General features: G+C 33.2%; 3 protein-coding genes and 1 long non-coding RNA gene across 8 annotated transcripts; 2 read left to right on the top strand and 2 right to left on the bottom strand.

Annotated features, from left to right (window-relative positions):
• Positions 1–822: 822 nt before the first annotated feature.
• On the top strand, positions 823–2,342 carry LOC114176777 (histidine-containing phosphotransfer protein 1-like). The gene is made up of 6 exons (XM_028061938.2): positions 823–1,129; positions 1,236–1,366; positions 1,447–1,515; positions 1,759–1,830; positions 1,973–2,045; positions 2,126–2,342. Exons 1-6 carry the CDS (start codon positions 1,070–1,072, stop codon positions 2,183–2,185), a joined length of 465 nt encoding a protein of 154 aa, XP_027917739.1. The 5' UTR covers positions 823–1,069; the 3' UTR covers positions 2,186–2,342.
• A 1,012-nt stretch (positions 2,343–3,354) lies between these two features.
• Positions 3,355–10,291, bottom strand: LOC114178741 (nucleoside hydrolase 3-like). Of its 2 annotated transcripts, none has more exons than XM_028064803.2 (14): positions 10,021–10,291; positions 9,691–9,806; positions 9,389–9,576; positions 7,722–7,901; positions 7,218–7,328; positions 6,780–7,115; positions 6,416–6,592; positions 6,009–6,293; positions 5,775–5,897; positions 5,399–5,596; positions 5,047–5,300; positions 4,484–4,685; positions 3,936–4,241; positions 3,355–3,780 (listed from the first exon to the last, which is right to left on the bottom strand). In XM_028064803.2, the coding sequence occupies exons 3-14, from the start codon at positions 9,548–9,550 to the stop codon at positions 3,457–3,459; spliced, it is 2,658 nt and encodes an 885-aa protein (XP_027920604.1). In that variant the 5' UTR covers positions 9,551–9,576; positions 9,691–9,806; positions 10,021–10,291; the 3' UTR covers positions 3,355–3,456. The 2 variants fall into 2 exon arrangements, with proteins under 2 accessions (XP_027920604.1, XP_027920603.1); XM_028064802.2 differs by having other exon boundaries at positions 9,903–10,093.
• On the top strand, positions 10,170–11,775 carry LOC114178743 (uncharacterized). 3 transcript variants are annotated; one of them, XR_014993606.1, is made up of 4 exons: positions 10,170–10,310; positions 10,750–10,822; positions 11,453–11,579; positions 11,683–11,775. It is a non-coding gene; the product is annotated as an uncharacterized LOC114178743 (long non-coding RNA). The 3 variants fall into 3 exon arrangements; XR_014993604.1 differs by having other exon boundaries at positions 11,678–11,775; XR_014993605.1 differs by having other exon boundaries at positions 11,663–11,775.
• A 74-nt stretch (positions 11,776–11,849) lies between these two features.
• LOC114178742 (nucleoside hydrolase 3-like) lies at positions 11,850–19,401 on the bottom strand. Of its 2 annotated transcripts, XM_028064805.2 has the most exons (12): positions 19,136–19,401; positions 18,051–18,230; positions 17,341–17,451; positions 16,925–17,260; positions 15,078–15,254; positions 14,666–14,950; positions 14,431–14,553; positions 14,055–14,252; positions 13,704–13,957; positions 13,301–13,502; positions 12,753–13,058; positions 11,850–12,287 (listed from the first exon to the last, which is right to left on the bottom strand). In XM_028064805.2, the coding sequence occupies exons 1-12, from the start codon at positions 19,295–19,297 to the stop codon at positions 11,997–11,999; spliced, it is 2,625 nt and encodes an 874-aa protein (XP_027920606.1). In that variant the 5' UTR covers positions 19,298–19,401; the 3' UTR covers positions 11,850–11,996. The 2 variants fall into 2 exon arrangements, with proteins under 2 accessions (XP_027920606.1, XP_085527060.1); XM_085670934.1 differs by lacking the exons at positions 18,051–18,230; positions 19,136–19,401 and having other exon boundaries at positions 16,925–17,252.
• Between the last annotated feature and the right edge of the window lie 476 nt (positions 19,402–19,877).

Raw genomic sequence — 19,877 nt, 5'->3', positions numbered from 1 at the left:
CTATTAATGTCTAGTCTTACACAAAAAATATATTAATCGGTTTGAAGGAGTGTGTTGGAGAGTTTTACATGGAGTCAAGATAAGGTGGGTTTATGTGTTTATAGTAAGCATAAGCCTCTCCTATGTTTATCGAGATAGAGTTAGGTTTAAACTAACTTACTAACTTTTGCGATTTTTGTGCAATTCACGAAGTTGGTTTACGCAGCATTGTTTGTATCTCTTGCCTTACTCCTTCCTCTTCTTTCTTTCTTAGTTTTAAGGTCTGAAAGTTATGTCAGGATTCTTGAAATCAAATGTTTGATTAGATGATGCCTTTGATTGGAACCTAAAAAATTGCGAACGATCTTGTGTAAACAGTTTGCTATAAATTCACAATTAGGAAAATGAAGTTTGTTAAAAAATTGTGACTTACAAACAGTTTGCAAAAAAAGTTTTAATTACTCTTTCCCGCTTTAACACAAAATTAAGAACATGAAGACCCTCCCTGAAAATGAAACCTACATATGCACATTGGATTGACCCACACCCCGATGATGTAGTGATAATATTTTCTCTCTTTTTTTCTGAAGTCCAATGAAATGGTAAAATGAACGTAACACATGAACACGAGTTATCTCACTCTCGAAGTTAGAACTTTATATCCTTGCATGTGTTTGTCAAGTCTTGAAATTTGTCTTAATTGATAAATCATCAAAATCCAAATCGTCTGTTTTTTTTTTAATTTTCGTAAAATAAGAGAATATGATGAAATGAGAAGTATGAAAGATTATGGATAGAAATGATATAGGGAGATAAAAGGTGGTGGGGTCGGTGATTCTGCAAGAAAGCAAAAGACTTGATAGGAATAAAAGAGTATACGGGCCAAGCAGAAAGAGATGGTAGACGTGCACCAACAGCAACTGGACCTTGGATTTGCACCACTATTTCTCAAAAATCTCTTTCAATTTCTGCATTATTTATTCATCTACACTTCTCTTCGATTGAGCAGTAACATTAACTAGCATCTCATAACATAACAAAACGTAGTAGCTTGTGTTGTGTGAGGGCCAAAGGCAAAAAAAAAAAAAACATGGAGGTGGATCAGATGCAGAGGCAGTACTTGGACTACACCAAATCCTTGTTCTTGGAGGTAAGGCAGATAAACAGTGTGTGTGCAATAAATTCAGAATTAATTCTGGTGTTGTTTTCAGTAGCTGATTTTGTGGTTCTTGTTTTCTTACGTGTGGTGAGAGAAGGGGTTCTTGGATGGTCAATTTCTACAACTTCAGCAGCTACAAGATGAGAACAACCCGGACTTTGTAGTTGAAGTTGTCTCTCTTTTCTTTGAAGATTCTGAGAGGCTTCTCAATGACCTTACCTTTGCTCTGTGAGTTTGCTATCTTCTAAGTTCTAACCCTCCTCTTAGTGGATTAGGAAAAGTGAATGATCTTCCATCTTCTTGTGCAGAGAACAGAAAAGTATTGACTTCAAAAAGGTTGATGCTCATGTTCACCAGCTGAAGGGTAGCAGCTCAAGGTATTATCACTTTTCTATGGATCCAATCCAACCATAAGAATCTGAACAACAAGAGACCTGTTTTTGCAATTAAATTGTCTTTTTTATTTTGCAACATCTGTGTTCTTGTTGATTCATGAAGAATAAGAGTAACATACTAACAGACTATGGATTTTAGATATTAGGCTTAGTAGAAAAAAGAGGTGGTGACAATTCGTTTGTGTTATAAACTTTGGCTGAGACAAATTTTCTGTCTGGCCACAGCATAGGAGCTCAGAGGGTAAAGAATTGTTGCATTGCTTTCCGCAACTTCTGTGAGGAACAGAACATAGACGCGTAAGTTCTTTATCTTTATACAACTTTTTCATATTTCAAATTTTTAGACTCATGAAGAGTAGCACAAGAGTTTGAATAACATCAACAAGGCCTAGTTTCTAGCTTTGGTCACAGTTTTATATGTTAATTATGATTGCTGCAGGTGCCTCAGTTGTCTGCAACAAGTAAAGCAAGAGTACTGTCATGTGAAGAATAAGCTTGAAACAATGATCAGGGTAACGATAACGAAAACTCTAGCTGAAGAACATTCTGTATAGTTCAGATTTGTAATTTGTGTTCTTTTTATTTGGTGCAGCTTGAGCAACAGATAGTGGCAGCTGGCGGGTCAATTCCAATGATGGAATTTAGTTTCTAAGGATGTGTGTGAATTTGTAGAGAAGGGAGACAAGAGTATTTTGTGATCCACTTGTTTTGGTGAAAATTCTCTTTAATGTTGTGTGTCTGATGAATGTATGGGTTTCCATAAACATATATAAGTTCCTTTCTATCTAGTTTGATTGTTTTCACAATAAGATCTTCTCTTTCTTTTTTTCTTTTCTACCTAGGGAGACAAATGTTGTGCATCAAATTGTACAATCGATACATTACTAGATGTTTAAATTCTTGAATCCAAATTGATATTAAGAAAACAAAAGTTATTTCTATTAAAAAATGGATTATAAATCTATATTTAACTTAGTGTAATGAATAAAAAAAAGGTTAAAAAATGTAAGTGACAAATATGTTTTCTCTTTTAATGGAATAGAATACAAACCTTATCAAACACCTTAATATAGATAAGTTTAACTAATTTCAAGAGTAGAAATGAGGTAAGGTGGGGGTTTTTTGGAGTGGCGAGTGGTTTTGTAGTTATTATTCGTTACATGGACTTTTGTTAGATTTGCTTTGATTGATCTAAAGAAAGTAAGACCAGGTAAAGTGTTTGGAATATTTGGGTGGGGCAAGATCCTAGATTAGTGACAATGTTGTCATTATGTGGAAAATGTAGCATAAGTTATTTGTTGGCACATTCACTTGTGGGTTAAAAAATATAGTGGTTGAAGATTGTGCAGATATAAAGTCACTTTATTTTGGAATATGAAACTGGGGAGGGACAGCTGAAAATTCTTTTAAATTGGTGTTCAAGATAAGGGGAATCCTGAAAAGATATGATGCTTCTTCACTTGTCAGATCAAATCCTATGGTATTATCCGTGTCTCAAACCTAACGTGGGAATACATCATTTATATTAAGAATAAATAATTTTGTTAGAATATTGAGGATAAAAATTAAAATAGTGCATGAATAGGTATTAAAGTTACTGGACAGAACTGTATACTTTTTGGTTTATAGCAGTGTATTTGGTTATAAAACTGTTTACTAATACACACTTGGCCAAGTTACATTTTAGCAAATGAAAAATTAAATCATTTTAGCAATTCATATTTTATGATAAGTTAGAGCAATAACAGACAAATTAGTCTTTGATAGCTTTTTTTTTTTCTTCATTACTCAAAGTTGAACGCGATAGCAATCAAGAAGCAATTGATCTAAAAACTAGATTGGAATGTGTTTAAGATTTCACGTTAAAGTAAAGATATGATAAATCTCGCATCTAAATTATTTATATCAAGTTATGTTTAAGCTTCACTTAGTAAACAGTGATGTAATGATCTCTAATTCTAACTGAGGATGACTCCATCTTCTCCGTTGTTCCTCAAAACTCCCTATCTTAGCTGACTGCTCCTCTTGGCCAAGCTTGTTTGCATATAAATTATAGTAAGCTTTGGTATCCACAGTCGTTAAAATTCTCACTAATTTTCCATCTTTTTCATCCACCACAACTTTTCCATCACTTGATTCATTGCCATCAGCCAAGACTTTAATGGGCTTCTCCTCAAATTTTGGATCAAGACCTGAATAGCTATCACCCAAGACAACTGCGCCTAGAATTTCTCCCAAGAACGTGCCCTGCAAACACAAAGGACTTAAATAGTGGAAACAAGAACTAATCTTCTCTAATCTATCTTTTTCTAATGCAATTTCTTAACGTTTTCTAATCACAAATTTAGAGAGGTTAAGATGCGAAAAGCTAGAAAGAAAAAAACCGTGAGCTGGAGTTATACCATATGCTGATACATGGTATGAGATTGCTTTAAATGGTGTAGCCTTGACAGCAGACGCTTGGAAAACACGGCCTCTGGTGTTCTTGGTGTCCTACGCAACTCGTCTATAATGGCTGAAAACGAACTTGCTCTGCGCTGGGTATTGAGTGGAATGAGTGTGATGTTAACTTCTGATTCAAACACTGTCTTGGCTGCTAAAGGATCCAAGAACATGTTGAATTCAGCATATTGGTTGGAAGGAACTGAAAATATATTTCCCTTGTCATTGACAGTGCTGCTAATGTGTCCACCAACGACATATACATCCTGCGACATTTTGGAATGGTTATTCCTTGTTATGATGCTATCAGTACAATACACATATCTTAATCATTCGAGGAAAAATGTTAAATGCAGAATCAAATGTTTCCTTTTGGCTAATATTACCAAAATGACTAGAACTTTTTTTCTAGGGGGTACTCTCAAGGCACTTCCACAGTAGGTAATTGTTCTTGCTGATATATACAACTATTTCAAATAGATGATAACTAATACATACTGTAATTCACCTGAATTCTTGAGCTTATGTTTTTCATCAATACAACCTTTGCCAGATTAGTCAAGGGTCCATTAGTCAGCACTGTAATCTTAGACCCTGGTTTAGTTTTTTGTAATATAGACTCCCAAACATCCAAGGCCAGTGGTTGTCTGAGTTCAGGGTGATCTGTATCCCGGGGAGCTCCAAACTTCACAGAATTCTCTGCTGTATACCTGAAATGGTTAGTGTGTTAGCCAGTTGCTGGAAACAAACACTGGAAATATTTAAGTGCGAGGAAACTAATATATAACCTTGTTACAAGGTATCCAAGTTACAAAATGCATGACACACTTAACAAAGGTTACGCAACAATTGAATGAAAAATTATAATAATACTCTATTCAAGCAAAATAATTCTTCATCGTAGTGTGTCCCAAATAACACGGTTCATTTCTGCATGACACATATCTCATTATTTCTCTACTTCCAATAGCAGCTTCCATTCCACTTGGCCTACATGATTTCACTAACTTCTGATGCATTCTAATGCTGATAAACAATACATTCAAAGCCATAAAAGTAACTGAAAATCACCTTCGTGGGCTGCGTGGCAGATCACGAGCAAAACCATAAAGAGTGTCAGAGTCCAGTAACCCCCCACTTCCATGGGGAATGGCTTTTATATACTTGCATTCTCCAACAGCTGCAAATATTGGATCTGCTTGATTCATTGCAAAAACATCTCCACGACCAACTGGGATATCGTCACGACCCATCATGTGCAGTAAGTCATAGATGGAATCTATAGTTGCTGCATTAGTCCATCCAGTAGGACTCACAATGATTGCCTGAGTGCAATTGCGTATATATTTCAACATAATATTCAACTTCTTAAGAATTTAAGTGTAAATCCAATATACAATTAAGAATGAAAAAATAAGAATACCTTAAGGTCGATTACTTGAACAGGCACTTTTAGGAGGTAAAATAAAGCAAGAAAATCTCCTGCACTCATGTCCATGTCAAACACAACAGGTTTCCCCAGTGTTTTATTTTGAAAATTTGGTTTGTAAGTTATTTCTTTGTAATAAGGAAACTGTGTGGTGAAGTTGAACCTCCCTGAATTTTGTGGATCCTTCAGAACCTTTCATTCGACACAATACAAAAATTCAGATTCAGATACACTTTCCATTTTCAGAATCCGTTCATATAGCCAGAGCAGAAATAACTATTATTCAGTTTTCCTTACACGCCATGATAGAACAGTGTGATTCATAAATTTTGAAAGATGTTTGAACAATATAGTAAGAAATCAACCATACATTCAAGAAGCTTGTGAAATATTCTCTGTCAAGTTTGCTCCTAACATCTTTGTTAGGCTTTGCTTTTGTGGCAACAAGTACCCTCACTGAGTCTGGACCACTTACCTCTTTAGTGTAACCATCCTGTGTATAGAACATGTTTCAGTACATAACACATTAACATTTACTATATGTACGTGTGAAAGTGGACGTAACAAATTGAAGTTGCAATCTAAAAGGGAAAGTAACAATTACCTGACATCTACCTTTCCCATTTTTCACAAAGCAAAGTGGATCTCTAAGTCCTTGTTGAACATGACCACTATGCACCCCACCTTTCTCTAGATTGAACTTAGGAACTCTTCGGCCATCAAAAAAAGGGTTAGAGCCATCGGATACCCCATAAGGTTTGTTTGAAGTTATTACAGTTATGTTCATATACTCCATTTCAGCAAATTCATTTTCTCCATTATGGTTATTGGGTTTACTCATGATTGAGCCGGCTATACCAGCGGCAAAAGAGTCCCACATAAAATAATTCTGCCAACAACGAATTCGTATTAGAATGAAGAGTAGTAATTTTGCAATATTCACCAAACAAAGTGGGTTCAGTTGTTGACAACTTCAAATAATAGGCATGCATGGCTTCATTAAGAAATTACCGAATAGAATTGGTCGTCAAACCAAGTATCACGAGCCATTTTCAAGGATTTGAAACAGTACTGTGCCTCGTATGTGTCTTGGCTCTTTTCAAATTCATCAAAGAATTCTTTAGTGATGGGGATTGTGTTTGTTGCATCCAGAGGAACAAGAGAGACAGGAATTCCAGAGTGAATCACCTAAAGATCCAGATATTATCTGGTCACCAACCTATTTTTTTATATGACTTCAATCAACTAAATAAAGATTATATAATGGCTCCTCCTCAAAAGATTCTAACATCAATAAAAAATGTTGAAATAATTTTGAGTTTTGAGATGAGAAGATAAAAGTGTGGTTTTATGCATAAGAAAATGTGTATCTGACCTGGTATGCTGCAAAAGGGTCTCCGAATATATTGAATTCTGCAAAAGGGTTAGTATTGTAGTCTGTGTACATGTTGCCACAGTCACCACACTGGCCAGCCACGCAGGAAGATGAAGCATTCTTAGGGCAACAACCTGTTGGGTTGCTTGACCTTACACCCCCACCCATTATATATATACGCTCCACGTTCTTTTTCAGGTGCGGGTTATTCATTAGGAAGATTCCAATGTTTGTGTGTGCTCCAATCACAAGCAGTGTTATCGGACCAGAAGATATTTTTTCAATCAACACTTCCTGTGCACTTGCTTGTTGCATTGGACTGTATTTCCTACTTCCCTAATTTCATTATACAATTATCAACCAAATCTCTAAACTCACAATTAATCATGCTCTAAACATAATTAATCATTAAATAAGTATAATTTGAATTTTACACACCTGTGGTAGGAAAGCTTTCCTGAGACCATAATTGGCATCAATGTCCAAACGCCCTCCAACACCAATAGGAATGGCTTGCCTGTACCTGCAATCTCCTACTGTTGTCATTCCCTGATTCAAGAGAATAATAAATCCTTAAAACACATGCACATAAATTCATTTTTTCCATATAATATAATTTGGACCATTTTAAATAATACAAAAGTTTTTCTAACTACACATAATAATCTCATTTTATTTAAAAATCAGAACAAAACTATCATGAAACTCTCAACTCCATGTAGATAATACTGCAAATATAATTTTACTGTATCAACCGAGATGAAGTCTAGCCATTACATTTACAAACACATTTTTCCTTTTTATATAATTTGTCACCTTACTTATAAATGTGACAGTTGAGCAAGTTCTGACTTAACTATGTTGTCCTTTTCAACAGTATCCCTGGTATTTAAGGAAACTTAAGGGTTGCAAAAGGTAAATAAATGATATAAGGTAAGAAACCTGTTCTATGATCGGAAGATATCCACCAACATTAGGGAGTATGGTACCATTTTGGAGTATTCCACCCTCACCGCCAACTCCAACTGCAACATCGTCTCGATCCATCATGTATAGCAAATCATAAATTTGATTAACACCATGTCCACCACTGGTCCAAGCATTTGCATTTATGGTTATGGCCTGAAAATGTTACCACCACACACTAAAAATACCTTCATAACTAGTTCATAAACAAATTAGGAAATTATTTTCAAACCATGTTTTACCCAAATACTTCCTTCAAGAGGATATAATATAATCTTTCTTTCTTTTACTTTTTAGTTTATTACTTTTATACTTGAGTATAAATCACCAGAATGTTGATTAATTTCAGTGATCAATAAAGTAGTACTTAACAAAATACTACTTTATTTGGAAAGGAATTCAAGAAATGTATCATTTGTTTGGTACAAGAAGTTTACAGTACAGGAGGCTTTCTGGGAATTGATTTCATATTATTTGTGAGGGTTGTGTGTGTATTTGATCTGTGGTGATTTATAGGAAATTTTGAAAGAGAACACGCACAATAAGGTGGGAAGAAAATAGTGAATTTGTGGAATAATTTACCCTCATTTTCAATATTTATTTATTTTTTAAATAATTATATTTGTTAGTTTTATTTATTTATTTTATAAATATTAGTGTAAACACACTGTAACACATGATTTTTTAAATATGTATGGTATTATATTAGTAAATGATATTGTAATGTTATTAAGTTAATATATAAAATAAAATTATATTTATTAAAAATAAAGTGAAATATATCAGAAAAAAAGATGAAAAAATAACAGTTAATAAATAAGAAAAAAAAAAGTAGAAATAGACGATTTTATAAACAATTAATAAAAATAATAATATTTTTTTAAAATTTAATAAATAATTATATTTTAAAGAATAAAATTGAAATTTTGAAATATGGAAAAAAATGAAGAATCTTTTATATTTATATATTGTTATAGATTATTAGAATTATTAAATAATATTTTAAAATATTAATATATTTAAGAAATAATTTTTTTCCCAACTATTTTTTATAACAAATCTTATAAAACTAAAAGAAAACACATTTGAAAGCAATTTTACATTAAACTGAAAAAAAAAACATTTTCTAAGTATTAATTCAATAAAATCAATCTCATGCAGACAGATAATTTCCTATTCTAATTCATTATGTTTCAATTAAATCAAAATACTTTTCTCCATTCACTTTTTATTCAAATTATATAAAATCAATGATTCATATTTTACACTCCCTGCCAAAAAAAGGAGTAAAGTAAACCATTTGAAAGATACAGACAAATAAGAAAAGCAAAAAAAAAAAATGCATAATGTGACGTGAAAAAGATATATATTTAAATATCCAAAAATCTTAATCCTTTTGTAAGAATTGGTAAAAGTTCTCGCAGGCCACTCCTAGGATTAAGACTATCGACAACTGGGAAGGCATGCCTGTTCTATTTAAAATTAAATTAAAAAAAAATAACTCATCAATAAGCTTTTATTTTGGTAATAAAAGACTCTTCAATATTTTGGTTGGGAAGAAATGAATGAATGAATGATTGACAAAGAAGAAAGAATTCGGAAGAAGAAAGAGATGTGTTTTATTATTTTGATAGAAGACTTACCTCCAATTTAAACTGTGATGTGTTGAGTTTGATAAGATAGAGAAGAGCAAATAAATCATCAGTGCCAACATCTGTATCCACCAGAATCCGATGAGGCTTTCCCTCCACACAGCCTCCTACAATCAACAACACCACTGCTACTGCTACCAACATTCTCACCATCCTTTAAACAAACACCATACCTGCAACTGTTGAATTTGAAGAAGCATAGTACCATTACCAAAAAGATAGTTGAATTTGAGGAAAGGAATAGCACCGCTTGCACAACAAATCCTTATTTTTTGTGGGTCTTGTTTTCTTACCTATGGTGAGAGAAGGGCAACCGGAACTTTTTTGTTTGAAGTTGTGTTGTGTCTCTTTTGTTTGAAGATTCCGAGAGGCTTTTCAATGACCTTACCTTTGCTATGTGAGTTTGCAACTGTAATGGGTGTGGATTCAAAACAAGGGGAAATAAGAAATTGAATAAATAAACAATATGCTCTGTGATATGCATTGTTTCTCAAGAGTTTCTTACAGTGGGAGTGATGGCTACTGTAGCAAAAATTACAGAGAGGAGATGCACAGAAGAAAACTACAAAGGAAACGTCAAAGACTGCAGAGGAAAGAATTAGAGAGAAGGAGCAGAATCATACCCTCCCTGGTGTTCTCTCCCCTAATCAACTTTTAATATTGCTGACCAGAACACTCATACCTATTCAATCTTGTGTTTGCTATTTTCCGTCTTGAACTTTTTCTCCCTTTTTTATATGCATCAGAACCCACGTGTCAAGCCACAATTTCTGCCTCTTTTACCCCTGGTCTTACGGTCCTTCTAACCCTCCCCTAAGTGGCTTAGGAAAAGTGCACGATTTCACCTTCTTGTGCAGACAACAGAAAAGTATTAAACTTCAAAAAAGTTGATGCTCGTGGGTAGCAGCTCAAGGTATTATCACTTTTCTATGGACCCAACCCTAATAATCTGAACAAAAAGACACCTGTTTTTGCAATTAAGTTGTATTTTTTGTTTTGCAACATCTGTGTTCTTGTTGATTCATGAAGAATTCCAGTAACATACTAACAGACTATGCATTTTAGATGTTAGTCTTAGTAGAAAAAAATTGGTGGTGTCAATTCGGTTTCGATTATAAACTTTGGCTGAGATAAATTTTCTGTCTGGCCACAGCATTGGGGCTCGGGGTAGAGAATTGTTGCATTGCTTTCTGCAACTTTTGTGAGGAACATGAAATAGACGCTTAAGTTATTTATCTTCAGACAACGTATTAAATTTTAGACTCCTAAAGGGTAGCTCAAAAGTTTGAATAACATCAACAAGGCCTAATTTCTAGCTTTGGTCACAATTTTATATATTACAATTGCTGCAGGAGCCTCAATTGTCTGCAACAGGTGAAGCAAGAGTAGTGCCATGTCAAGAATAAGCTCGAAACACTGATCAGGGTAATGATTACAAAAACTCTAGCTGAAAAACATTCTGATTTGTAACTTATGCGTTTTTTTAATTTGGTGCAGTATGGATTTTCATAAACAGATATATGTTCCTTTCTATCTAGTTCACAATAAGACCTTCTCTTTAACTTTTTTTTGTCCACTTAGGGAGACAAATTCTGTGCATCAAATTGTACAATCGATATATTTATTAGATGTTTCAATTTTTGAATCCACTTTGATATTAAGAGAGCAAAAATTATTTCTATCAAAAAACGGATTATAAATCTATATTTAACATAATCTGATGGAAGAAAACAAGACATTTAAAAAGGTAAGTGACAAATATCTTTTCTCTTTTAATGGAATAGAATATAAACCTTATCAAATCCCTTAAATTGATATAGAGAAGTTAAATCAGTTTAAGGGTGGAAGTGAGGTAAGGTGGAGTTTTTTTGGAGTGGTAAGTGGTTTTGTAGTTATTATTCGTTACATTGTCTTTTGTTAGATTTCCTTTGATTGATTTTATGCAACTAAGACCAGGTAAAGTGTTTGGAGAATTTGGGTGGGGCAAGATCCTAGATTAGTGTCAATACTGTCATTACATGGTAAATGTAGCATAAGTTACATTCTTTCGTGCAGATATAAAATTACTTTATTTTGGAAGATGAAAGTGGGGAGGGACAGCTGAAATTTTTCTTAAATTGGTATTCAAGACAAGGGGAATCCTGAAAAGATATGATGCTTCACAGCTCAAATCTCTCCTATGGTAGTAATATAACTATAGAGCTATTTTCTAAAAGCATAAAGGTTTTGTAATCCGTTTTATTCTTTTCTGCTGACTGTACTTAGATCTCTATTTTATAGTGCAGTTGCTTCAACTACTGAAGTTATACTACAAGATATTCCATAATTGGTATACATGCTCAGAAATCACAAGTTAGTGAGTTCTCATTAATCTGAAATTGAAGGAGCAAGATTCGGCATCCTCCAAGACACTTTTTTTTTCTTCATTGCTCAAAGTTGAACGCGGTAGCAATTAAGAAGTAAAAAGTAGATTGAAATTTGTCTAAGATTTTGCGTTATCCAGAGATATGATATACATTGTCTCATTGATCTAGTTTAATGAGATTGAATTAGAAATAAATTCCACTTTCTAGACAAAGTGAAGTGATGATCTCTAATTTTAATTGTGAGGAGAACTCCATCTTCTCCGCTGTTCCTCAAAGCTATTTATCTTGGCTGACTGTTCCTTAAGACCAAGCTTGTTTGCATACAAACTTTGGTAAGCTTTGGCATCTACACTGCTTAAAATTCTCACTAATTTTCCACCTTTTTCATCCACCACAACTTTTCCATCACTTGATTCATTGCCATCAGCCAAAATTTTAATGGGCTTCTCCTCAAATTTTGGGTCAAGACCTGAATAGCTATCACCCAAGACAACTGCGCCTAGAATTTCTCCCAAGAACGTGTCCTGCAAACACAAAGGACTCAAATAGTTGAAACAAGAACTAATCCTATCTAATCTACTTTTGTCTAATGCAATTTCTAAACGTTTAATCAATCATTTGGTTCTTACATCTGCAGCACAAACTTTTTGTCTTAATCTTTGTATCTAAATCCTCCATATTTTTATTCTTTTACTGACATATTTTTAGGTTTAGTTCTTCTATCTACATTTCGAGTTAACACAACAAAATTAGCAAAACATCCAAATTCCCTATTTCATAGTGGTCTTACACTGAAAATAAAAATAAACATATACTCCTATAGGAACTAAATTGGAATCACCATTCATCTTAAGAGGAATTCTGTTAAAATGATTCTAAAGTTGATTATTCTCCTTTTTGTGTCACACGTTTTGTGAAGTTTAAGCATAACTTATGAGGTTAAGATGTGAAAAGCTAGAAAGGAAAAGGCTGTGGACAGGATTTTGTACCATATGCTGATATATGCTATGAGATTGCTTTAAACGGTATAGGCTTGACAGCAGACGTTCGGAAAACACAGCCTCTGGTGTTCTTGGTGTTCTACGCAATTCGCCTATAATGGCTGAAAATGAACTTGCTCTGCGCTGGGTATTGAGTGGAATGAGTGTGATGTTAACTTCTGATTCAAACACTGTCTTGGCTGCTAAAGGATCCAAGAACATATTGAACTCAGCATATTGGTTGGAAGGAACTGAAAAGATATTTCCCTTGCCATTGACAGTGCTGCTAATGTGTCCCCCAACTACATATACATCCTGCAACGTTTTGAAATTGTTATTCCTTGCTCCGCTGCTATCAGTCCAATACGCATATTTTAATCATTCGTGGGAAAAATGTTAAATGCAGAATCAAATGTTTCCTTTTGGCTAATTTTACCAAAATGACTACAATTTTTTTTCTGGAGTTACTCTCGAGCCACTTTCATAGCAGCTAATTCTTCTTGCTGATATACGCAACTATTTCAAATAGATGGTAACAGATACATACCATAACTCACCTGAATTCTTGAGCTTATGTTTTTCAGCGATACAACCTTTGCCAGATTAGTCAAGGGTCCATTAGTCAATACTGTAATCTTAGACTCCGGTTTAGTTTTTTGTAATATAGACTCCCAAACTTCCATGGCCAGTGGTTGTCTGAGTTCAGGGTGATCTGTGTCCCTAGGAGCTCCAAACTTCACAGAGTTCTCTGCTGTATACCTGAAATGGTTCGTGCGTTAGCCAGTTGCTGATAACAAACACTGGAAATATTTAAGTGCGAACAAGCCAGTATATAACCTTGTTACGAGTTATCAAAGGTACAAAATGCATAAACACTTAACAATGGTTACGCAAGAATTTTGATGCATTATAATGTTGATACGCAATACATTCAAAGCCATAAAGGTAACAGAAAAACACCTTCGTGGGCTGCGTGGTAGATCGCGAGCAAGACCATAAAGAGTGTCAGAGTCCAGTAATCCCCCACTTCCATGGGGAATGGCTTTTATATACTTGCATTCTCCAACAGCTCCGAATACTGGATCCGATTGATTCATTGCAAAAACATCTCCAAGACCAACTGGGATATCGTCACGACCCATCATGTGAAGTAAGTCATAGACGGAATCTATTGTTGCTGCATTAGTCCATCCTGTTGGGCTCACAATGATTCCCTGAGTGCAATTGCGTAAATATTTCATCATAATATTGAACTTCTTAAGAACTTAAGTGTAAATCAAGAAACAACAAAAAATGAAAAAATAAGGATACCTTAAGGTCGATTACTTGAACAGGCACTTTTAGGAGGTAAATTAGAGCAAGAAAATCTCCTGCACTCATGTCCATGTCAAACACAACAGGTTTCCCCAGTGTTTTATTCTGAAAATTTGGCTTGTAAGTTACTTCTTTGTGATAAGGAAACTGTGTGGTGAAGTTGAACCTCCCTGAATTTTGTAGATCCTTCAGAACCTTTCATTCGACACAATACAAAAAATCAGATTCATATACACTTGCCACTTTTAGAATCCGTTCATATAGTCAGAGCACAAATAATTGATATTCAGTTTCCTTACACGCCATGATAAGAACAGTCTGATTCATAAATCTTGAAAGAAGTTTGAACAATATAGTAAAAAATTTACCATACATTCAAGAAGCTTATGAAATATTCTCTGTCAAGTTTGCTCCTAACATCCTTGTTAGGCTTTGCTTTTGTGGCAACAAGTACCCTCACTGAGTCTGGACCACTAACCTCTTTTGTGTAACCATCCTGTGTATAGAACATGTTTTCAATACATAAGACATTAACATTTACTATATGTACGTGTGAAAGTGGATGTAACAAATTGAAGTTGCAATCCAAAAGGGAAAGTAACAATTACCTGACATCTACCTTTCCCATTTTTCACGAAGCAAAGTGGATCTCTAAGTCCTTGTTGAACATGACCACTATGCACCCCACCTTTCTCTAGATTGAACTTAGGAACTCTTCGGCCATCAAAGAAGGGGTTAGAGCCATCAGATACTCCATAAGGTTTGTTTGAAGTTATTACAGTTATGTTCATATACTCCATTTCAGCAAATTCATTTTCTCCATTATGGTTATTGGGTTTACTCATGGTTGAAACTGCTATACCAGCTGCGAAAGAGTCCCACATGAAATAACTCTGCCAACAATTAATTGGTATTAGTATGAAGAGTAGTTACTTTACTTTGCAATATTCGTCAAACAAAGTGGGTTCAATTGTTAGCAACTGAAGACAATAGGCATGCATGGCTTCATCAAGAAATTACCGAAAAGAATTGGTCGTCAAACCAAGTATCACGAGCCATTTTCAAGGATTTGAAACAGTACTGTGCCTCGTATGTGTCTTGGCTCTTTTCAAATTCATCAAAGAAATCTTTAGTGATGGGGATTGTGTTTGTTGCATCCACAGGAACAAGAGTGACAGGAATTCCAGAATGAATCACCTAAATATCCAGATACATCTGGTCATCAACACATTTTTTTATACGACTTCAGTCAACTAAGTAAAGGTTACATAATGACATAATGCTCCCCAAAAAAGATACCACTTCTAACTTCTTTATAGAAAATGTTGAAATAATAATTTTTTAATTTTTACTTTTTAAGACACTATAAATTCCTAAGAGATGTACTAAATTATGAAAAACAAGTTCTTTAAAAAAATTAGTATATTATAAAAACAAAGTAAATAATGAAGCATATTATGAAGAAAAAATATATATATCGAAGAAGAACATGAAATAAAATTTAGATTTGTATTTTGTAATTATATGATATTAATAAAATAGTAAATGAAAATATTTAGGGCCTATACTATGCAACAATAAAATATTAAAAAGTATTGATGGGCGAGGAGGGTTATGTAGTTTGGGTTTATATATTTTACCATATGTGGTTGTATTGATTGAGAGATTGTAGTTCTATATACATGATATTGGTCTTATACATAAAAGTTATTTGACACCATTTTTAACTCAACACCTTAAGACAACGAGATTATAAGTATTTTATCTTATACAGTGTTTAACTTTGTTTTTTTTCCTTAATGTGAAACTTTGACTCACATTTAAATTATTTTCAACAATGTAGATTGATAAATTTAAATGTCCGCTCTGTAAACCTTTTTACAACGGAAAACTAGTTAGTCTCCGTTGTCATGTCATATCCCAATCACTTTTAACTTGTCATTTAGCTCACTCTTTCCTCTTAGAGTTGAAAAAAAAAATTGAAATGAAAAGAGACAAATTGATTACAAAATTAGAGATGAGAAGATGAAAGTAATGATTATGTCATTTCATTGATAGCAAAATTAAATAATGAGATACTTTAAAAACAAAATGAATATATATATATATATAATAAAAACTTATTTGCAAATAAATTTATAGAACATTTAAAACTTAAATAAACTCTATATCAATAATCACCATTACTAATGTTATTTTTTTCTTGAAATATGAAAGCAATACCTCTTTCCCATTGGTAATTGTCAAATTTTATTATTTTATAATTAGCAGTATTATTACTTACATAATATTAGTAAATAATCTTTACATTAAATTAGCATAAACATAGGCACTATCGTGCCTTTGTGTATGTATTTTTTAAATATGCGTGATATTACATTAGTAAGTGATAATATTGTAATGTTATTAAGTTAATATATAAATTAAAATTATATTTATTAAAAATAAAGTGAAATATATCAGAACAGATAAAAAAATAATCATTGATAAATAAATAAAAAGAAGAGAAGAAACATAGATAGCCAATTTTATAAAAAGCTTGTAAAAATAACAGTCAATTTTTAAAAATTTAATAAATTATTATATTTAAAGGATAAAATTGACATTTTAAAATATGGACACAGAAAGGGAATCCTTTATAGATTAGGATTTTCAATATCACAAATTTATAAAAGGAAAAGTAATTTTTATAAAAAAGAAATGAGCACAAAGAGTTAAAAGAAAAGGTCGCATAATGTTTGTATATTTATATATTGCCAAGTTTGAGCAATTCATTAATTAGTATAAAATAAAATGTTTGTGTTATTATAATACGAATTAGTTAGAATGAAGAAGTGGTTTTATGAATATAGAAATGTATATCTGACCTGGTATGCTGCAAAAGGATCTCCGAATATATTGAATTCTGCAAAAGGGTTAGTATTATAGTCCGTGAAAATGTTGCCACGGTCACCACACTGGCGAGGCACGCAAGAAGATGAAGCATTCTTGGGACAACAACCTGTTGGGTTGCTTGACCTTACACCTCCACCCATTATATATATACGCTCCACGTTCTTCTTCAGCTCTGGCTTATTCATTACGAAGATTCCAATGTTTGTGTGTGCTCCAATCACAATCACTGTTATCGGACCTGAAGATACTTTTTCAATCAACACTTCCTGTGCACTTGCTTGTTGCATTGGACTGTATTTCCTACTCCCCTAATTTCATCATACAAAATTATTAACCTAATCTCTAAACATAATAATCATTAAATTAGTAGAATTTCAATTTTACACACCTGTGGTAGGAAAGCTTTCCTGATACCATAATTGGCATCAATGTCCAAACGCCCTCCAGCACCAACAGGAATGGCTTGCCTGTACCTGCAATCTCCTACTGTTGTCATTCCCTGCTTCAAGACAACAATAATCCTTAAATGTTTTTTTCCTTTCCATATAATATAATTCAGGAAAATGATATTTTATCTATTTTTAATTCATCATTCTGATTATCCTTCAATTATATTTTTTTATTTATATTTTTTTAATTTAATTTAATGATATAAAGATGATTGGAGTTGTGTATTATAAATACGTGAAAAAAAATATATTTTAGCGTGATAATCTAAAAATAATTAAAATGTTGTATTTATAATGCATTAAAAAGAATTGAATCATTATATCGTTATTTTGTAATTTAATTTAGGACAATGATACTTTAACCTACTTTTTTTGATCCACTTTTAACCCACCACTTCAATCACCATTAGATCATACATCACATCACCAAAAAGAATAAAAAAAGATGATCTAATGGTGATTGAAGTGGTGGGTTAAAAGTAGGTCAAAAAAAGTGGGTTAAAATATCATTTTCTTTTAATTTATTAATAATAATTTATCATGTGACACTTGAGCAGATTCTGACTTATGTATGTTATCCTTGTCAACAATATTCCTCTTATTTAGGAAAAAGTAAGGTTTTCAAAAAGATAGATACAAGGTAAGAAACCTGTTCTATGATTGGAAGATATCCACCAACGTTGGGGAGTATGGTACCATTTGAGAGTATTCCGCCTTCGCCGCCGACTCCAACTGCAACATCATCTCGACCCATCATGTAAAGCAGATCGTAAATTTGATTAACAGCATGTCCAGCATTGGTCCAAGCATTTGCACTGATGGTGATGCCCTAAAATTGTTTCCACCACACACACAAAAAATACCTTCATAACTAGTTCATAAACAAACTACGAAATTATTTCCAAACCATATTTTACCTTCATACTTCCTTCAAGTGGGTATAATATAACCTTTCTTTCTTTTACTTTTCAATTTATAACTTTTATATTTGAGTAAACATCACTTCTTTAAAATTTTCTAGCAATAAATACGAGTTTTTACTTTTCATGAACTAGGTTCACAAAAGAAAGACACTTCTATTTAAAATATCTAATAGGTTTACCAAAGTCAATTAATTTGAGTGATCATGGGGGTATGGGTTCTCTTTATTAGGAGTGGTTTACGATGTACGATGATGCGTGGAAATTAATTTGAGATGACATGTGATAATTATTCCTAGTGTGATATCGTTCACACCACTAAAAACAAAAAATAACGTACTAACATTCATTAATTTTTCCTAGTCAAATTCATTATCTTTTTCATTGAATAAAAAACCTCATTTTTATCGTACACTTTTTCTTCAAACTATTACCTAACTAAACAAAGGAGTAATGTGAACCCTTGGAAAGAGATTGACAAATAAGACAAGCTAAAAAAAATTAAATATCCAAAAATCTGAATCCTTGTTAAAAAATTCCAAATTGCAGGGGAGAAATTCGAGCACGCATACGACTGTTGTTGACCAAAAACTGGGAAGGCATGCCTCTTTTATTTAAAATTAAATGAAAAAAAAATCATGAATAAGATTTCATTTTGGTAATAAAAAAACTCTTGAGTAATTTGGTACAGAAGAAGTATTTTGGTGTTTAGGTGAGGAAGTAACAGATGAATGATCTCCAAAATGAGTGATGAAGAAAGAAAAAAATCAGAAGAAGAAAGAGAAGTGTTGCATTGATTTCATCGAAGGATTACCTCCAATTTAAACTGTGATGTGTTGAGTTTGAGAAGGTAGAGAAGAGCAAAGAAATCATCGGTGTCTACATCTGTATCCACCAGAATCCGATGAGGTTTTCCCTCCACAAACCCTCCTACGAACAGCAACACCACTGCTACTGCTAACCACATTCTCACCATCCTTCAAACAAACACTATACCTGCAATTCTTGAAATTCTTGAAATTCTTGAATTTGAGGAATGGAATCGCACCGCTTGCACGTTTAAATGAGAGGATATATGATAGAGAGTATGAGAAGAGAGAAATAAATTATACTTCCACGTGTTTGTTGGTACTTCAACTTTGACTTCACACACCAAAAGTAGCCATTGAAATTTCAGACTGATGTCACATGCTACCTGAATACTCCTTTTTTTATTCAAACATGTTACGTGCAGTCTAGTCACGTTTGAAGATTAATCCGCCCAGAATGTATAAATTCAATGTTTACACGAACACGCATTTTGAAACCGAAGAAGTGGACAACTTGTACGCAAGTCTCGTAATCTCTCGTATTAAAATATGTATACCTGGTGCATAAAACCAAACATTAATAACTGTAAAACTTCCCACATTTTCAACTGTGTCGTGTTCACAATATGGTTATGAAATTATTAGTTTAATTAGTGTTTGTATTAATTTGAGCATATCAATCAGATTGCAAATTGACCCATGTGGTGACTGCTCAGGGAAGATTCATGTGCACTATTATTTAATTGT

This window comes from Vigna unguiculata, chromosome 3 (assembly GCF_037176805.1).
Source record: "Vigna unguiculata cultivar grain cowpea cultivar isolate G323 ecotype 2 chromosome 3, ASM3717680v1, whole genome shotgun sequence".
NCBI lineage: Eukaryota > Viridiplantae > Streptophyta > Magnoliopsida > Fabales > Fabaceae > Vigna > Vigna unguiculata.
The sequence above is the reverse complement of the archived record's forward strand: the minus strand, read 5'-3'. Positions and strand labels throughout refer to the sequence as shown.